The 6000-nt window shown below is 32.5% G+C and overlaps 1 protein-coding gene across 1 annotated transcript; it reads left to right on the top strand.

Annotated features, from left to right (window-relative positions):
- The first annotated feature begins 4631 nt into the window (after positions 1–4631).
- Positions 4632–5495, top strand: LOC144553249 (uncharacterized). The gene has a single exon (XM_078301344.1). It carries the CDS (start codon positions 4632–4634, stop codon positions 5493–5495), a length of 864 nt encoding a protein of 287 aa, XP_078157470.1.
- Positions 5496–6000: the final 505 nt, after the last annotated feature.

Here is a 6000-nt window from a genome sequence, read left to right as displayed (position 1 = left end):
AAAAAGACAAAAAGGGTACAAAATACAGTAAAATATATAGGACATTTAATTTTTAAGATCGATGAGCAACCACCAATCGATCGACCAGCCGTACCAACACTATATATATATTAACTATATATGGTGTACACTGTGACTCTTATCTATATATCTTACGATTGCAAATTAATACCGGGTTTTTCAGCAACTGGCATTCTTCCGAAAATCCATCATTAATTGGAAGTATGTAATTGCTGGTGGAAACTAGGAGCTTAATTAAGTTCTAGCTCTTGTAAAGTTATATCTGTGATGGGAAGAGAGACAAATTAACAAATAAACCTAATTATTTATAGAGCATGATTGTGTAATTAATTTATCATCTGTCTGAATGAATGACTTGTTTTTAGTACAGATCGGGAGAACACTATATATCAGTAGGCTAGGGTTGATATATATGTACGTTATTGGAAGACGTACTCCAGAACTAATCAAATCATATATCTGGGAACCGAATCTCCTGCCCCCCCCCCCCCCCCCCCCTCCCTCCGGGTACAGGAAATTCCTACTCCCAGAGTCACTGTGGGGTGGAACCGGTTACTGTTAAAGGATTTAATTATTGTTATTGTTTTTAAATGAGGGCCCACCCGCAGTGACTCTGGAGGCAGGATAGTCTGACTCACTCTTCTAACACAAATAGCATTTCATGGGAATATGGGATCCAATCTGCAGCGATAGTCTGAACTCTGAAATGAGTGCCCAAATTAAACAGGACCATCCAATTCTCAAACAACTGGAGGGTATCCGAACATGATTTTATTTCCACTACACCATTTTTATGGTCGGGCAACCAATTTTTTGGTTGCAATATATATAAATTTGACACAATGAGACACGAAAGACATGAGGCATTTGAACTTCTAAAAATATCATGTTGATTTGTTTCAGACTAAATGTTTGGACTTCTAAAATGAAGATAAAGCATATCAGGCACAATGAGACACGAAAGACGTGAGGCATTTGAACCATCAATTTTATAATTATTGTTGTAATACCAACTATACTCAAAAGTGTCAATTATTTGAAAATTTAATTCAAATTTATGTATAGATATATCAGACAACTTATAACAAAGTTTTTAATTATCAGTATTATTAAATTAATTTGATTTTATATATATTATTAATATTGTAAAAAAATTGACATATAATTCATAAGTATATATAATCTAAAATTATATTCTAAAAGTTTCTTCAAAATATATTTGTTTCCTACATTCTCTATAACTTAATTGTACGATTGTATCATTCTCTTATCAACCATAATATTTTATTGTATTACCAAGTATACTCATTCACTAAGATATTTAAATATTCTTTTTGAAAAATAAAAAATCATAATTTACCTAGCAAGTTATGTATATATATTTAAAACAACTTATAATGTATTTTATAATTATCAATATTAATAAATTGTTTAGTTTTAAAAATATAATTAAGATTGTCAAATAATTATTTAGTATATTTTAAAAGTTTCTCCAAAACATTTATGTTTCATACATTTTCTATAAAATTAATATCATCATTCTCGTTCCAACCATAATATTTTATGGATCTAGAAACCCATAATGAATTTAAAATTTGGCAACATTAGTATAAACTTAAAAAATTAGAACTTATAATATAGTTTTTAATTATCAATATTGTTAAGATTGTCAAACAAAATACCATACAAACAATTCTTATGTATATTGAGACAGAGTATATTCCAAAAACTAACTACATTCTCTATAAAATTAATATCATCATTTTGATATTAGTCAGAACATTTTATGGATCTAAAATCCTTAATGAATTTAAATTTTAGTTACGTTATTTTAAACTTAAAATTTAACATTATAAGTATAATTGATATAACAAATTTATTAAGTCTACAAAAATAATAAGACATAGTTCATACTTTTTTTTGTTCACTAACTAATTTAAATATTTGTCCAAAATATATTTTTTAAACTTTAATGATTTTCAAGTTAAAACTTAAATTTTAAAATATAGGCATTATATGATCTATATTTTTTTTTTTGTGCGCATGTAAAAGATTACGAAAAATAATACTTTTAACTATAGATTTATTAAAAAAAATCGAAAAGTAATATCTTTAATGGACGTATATAAACCATGTCAAATAATTATTTTTATTTTTTTATGAATATTTTTTAACATTTGTCAAATAATTATGTTTATTCTCTCTATTAAATGTTATGTACAACGCTAATAATATCCCGTGTCAAATATCAAATAATTTTGTATGAAATATGAAAACAATATATTATGAAATACGGAAAGTGGAGCCTTTTAGTTTCCTTTTTCTGGCGGCTATGACATGAACTGTCAAACAGAAATTTTAATTTGGCACAAAGACTAATTAACTCTTCCAAAAATTGGCGCGGAGAGCCATATAATACAGGAGTAAAGCTAGCGTGTGACATGCTCACCAAGAAAGTTTGGTGAGCATAACTCCAAAAGTATATCGGATAGACGTCAAATGTCAAATCCAAACCGTTGAAATCCATGTACTTCATGAGTGATGCATATATATGCAAAATTTTGAAAGTTTCTAGTTTATTTGCTACACGGTCAAGTGGTCAAAGAAATGAACATTTTATTATAAGTTATTTTATATATTCAATTTTTATTATTTCTTTGACCACTTGACCGTATAGCAAATAAACTCGAAACTTTCAAAATTTTGTATATATATGCATCACTCATGAAGTACATGGATTTCAACGGTTTGGATTTGACATTTGACGTCGATCCGATATACTTTTGGAGTTGTGCTCACCAAACTTTCTTGGTGAGCATGTCACACGCTAGCTTTACTCATAATACAGTACCCTTTATATTCGAAATAAATTGGACTCCTGATCAGTTTATCAAAAAAATGAAAAGAAAAGAAAGAAAAAAAAAATACTACTGATCGGTGCTTGGCGCTTCTTTGTTGGAATCGAGATGTGTCCAATATATATATGCGTGTTCACTTTGAGATAGGAGTAGGTACGATGGGCATTGAACATAATTTTAGGTTCAATTAGCTCTAACATCGTACGATTAGTATCAAGATAGGTATGCACAGAAATTGATACAAACTCGCACGGATTTTAATGCAATCTAATGGTCACTACACCCATCGAACCAAAGTAGGTCCGATGGGCATCGGACCTACTCTGAACTCGTTCGCTTTGTTCTTTGTTTGTGACGGTGAAATGTAAGTTATCTATTTATTTTTATATAAAAAATATTTACTGATCGGTGCTTCTTTGTTTTGTTTTGAGTCACAAAGGTCAAAGTTATCACATACACGAATGAAGTCCACTTGTGCAAAATTTTGGAAAGAGATTAGAATTTTCACAATTTGTAAAAACACATCCCTGGTATGAGAATAACAAATAAATAATTTTTGTTATATGGAAATACTTAGAAACTTGAGCTGCGCATTGAAAAAAATGAATTCTAATTAGCAGATGAATTCTTGGACTGATTCATTTCTGTAAAAAAGTGTTTTAGCGGTACATTAAAAATATTTAATTAAAATAAGCAGTGGCCGGTGAGTAGTAAAAAATTAATGTTTTTGAAAACAAGAGAGCAAGGATCTAGTACGAATCAACGCGCCAAAGAGATTTTGAAAGGATGAATGGAAATAAGATATTAAGGCGTGAATATTTTAATTTTAGCAACTTATTTTATGTTGCAATAGCAATTAAGTTTGTAGCAATAACTTTTTTTTTCGGAGATCCAATTAATTCGTTGCAATACAATTAATAGGTTGCAATAAATAATAGTTATTACAACCAATTAATTTGGAAGCAAAAACATTAATCTAATGCATCCAATTTCTTTTCGGTTGCAATAATTTGTTGCAAATGGCTCATTTTGGTGTAGTGTTCATAACGGCAGTGAAATTTTTGGACAATAAAATGTTTGTACAATAGATTACATTAATTAATGGTTTTCAATATATTCCTTGTTTTCTATTTTGGTTCTCAAAAGTTTTAATTAAAAGCATTAATTTAGGCCTTCAAGTATCACTTGTTTATTATTTTTTATTTGTAAAGTTCCAAAATATCATTTTAGTTAGTTTCTAAAGTTTGTAATTCTCGAACTGGTAATGCATTTAACAGCTATAAAAAAAAAGATAATTGGATCATCTATTACGTACAATGTCTATTTAGCATTGAAACCAGTACTTTAGATTATAAAACAATAGTAACAAGGGAACATTGGTTATTTGTCACTCCAAAACCTTTAAATTTGAAAAATTCCATTCCGAAATTTGAAATTGTAATAATGTCACTCTAAACTTTATTAATTTTTAATTTTGCCACTCCAAATAATTAATGACTAAAATACCTTCCCTTCTACGTCCAAGGCGTATTCGTTAATAATTCGGAAAAAAAAAGGTACGGTATACTCTCGTATGTAGAACTTCTTTTTAAAAGGATACGGATACAATATATACAGATAGGATAAGGGATTGCTGAGACAAAGGTATGGAAATCAATTTGGAATAGCAGGGAAATAACACCCCGGGTGAAAACTTTCTTCTGGAAAGCTTTGCAAGGTGCTTTGCCAACAGGGGCAGTCCTGGCAAGAAGAATGCAGAATATTCGATCAGTTTGTAAAATTTGTGAGGCTCCAGTAGAGGATGTTCTACACGTGTTGTTTCAGTGCCCGCATGCACGTGCAACCTGGTTTATGTCACCCCTAGGATTGAGAACAGAGAGTCTAACAGAAAAACCACTGCTTGAAGTACTGCTTCAGTTGTGGAAGCACTTAACAAACACGCAGCTGGCTATGTTCATGTCATTGGGATGGCATATCTGGAAAGCAAGATGCTCATACATTTTTCAAGATAAGCAATGTCAACCAAGCAGTACACTCAATGATGCAATTTCTTTAATCCAACAATGCCACTTCAAGAATGGCACTTGGCTCAACCTGGGCTCTGATGGTAAAGCAAATTCAGGGGAGGTGAGGGTGCAAACTGATGAAGGTGCACAGTGCTGCTGCTGGGTAGACGGATCGGTGGGGGTAACACCGGCATCCCAACAATCTGGAGGTGCAGCTTATGTGCTCTATAAACAGGGTACACTGATGAGATATGAACTTGAATACATTGCGAAACCGAATTCGCCTTTTCAAACTGAAACTCAGGCTCTACTGTCGGCAATCTTAGCGGCACAGCAGCTCGGAGTAGAGAATTGCACTTTCTACTCCGATTGCCAATTGCTGATCAAGACATTGGAGCCGACAAGAAACTTCCGTAACATACAAGCTGCAGATTGGCAAGCATATCAATCACTGGTACGCATAGCACAGCTTCTACTCACACACCCGGGATATTGCTGCCAATACATCTCAAGAGAGGAAAATACACAAGCACACTGGTTGGCTAATCGTGCACGTACAGACCGTCTTTCCTACGTGGGATTCACTATGCCAATGTTCAGTATGGGGTAGGATAGATAGAGGGAACAGTAGATCCTTGTATAGGTGTTACAGCCCGAAAAAACATTGCTAATCACGGGCTTGAGTAAGGCCTAATGTAATTCTATACTGGTATGAATGAAAACGCCCAAGGGCTTTTAACCAAAAAAATAAAAAATAAGGTACTGCCAGGCCATGTCTTTCAAAAAAAAAAAAATAATAATAATAAGGATACGATATGAGATACAATGATTCAGCGATGAGTATCGGATACCGATATGATACGGATACATACGGGTACCAGATCATATTTAAAGTATGGGGTAAAATACTGAGATTCTCCTTCTCCGACATCTCTCTTGAAAAGATTGTAGGAAGTCGCCGATGAGGATTAGAATTTAGAAGCAAAAGAAGGCTTGCGGGCAGCGAACCCTTTTGCGGAATTCGGATCTGTCCGGTACCGTAAAAGTGCATTTTTAGAATTAGCGGATCCGGACCGTTCTTTTAATTTTGCACGGTCTCAAAGCACAAATAATAT

Source organism: Carex rostrata, chromosome 4, assembly GCF_964058835.1.
Source record: "Carex rostrata chromosome 4, lpCarRost1.2, whole genome shotgun sequence".
In the NCBI taxonomy this organism is placed as follows: Eukaryota; Viridiplantae; Streptophyta; class Magnoliopsida; order Poales; family Cyperaceae; genus Carex; species Carex rostrata.
This window is presented reverse-complemented; position numbering and strand designations above follow the sequence as displayed.

Excerpts from the sequence above, each read along its gene's own strand:
- LOC144553249 (XM_078301344.1), top strand. The coding sequence starts at position 4,632 with ATGCAGAATATTCGATCAGTTTGTAAAATTTGTGAGGCTCCAGTAGAG.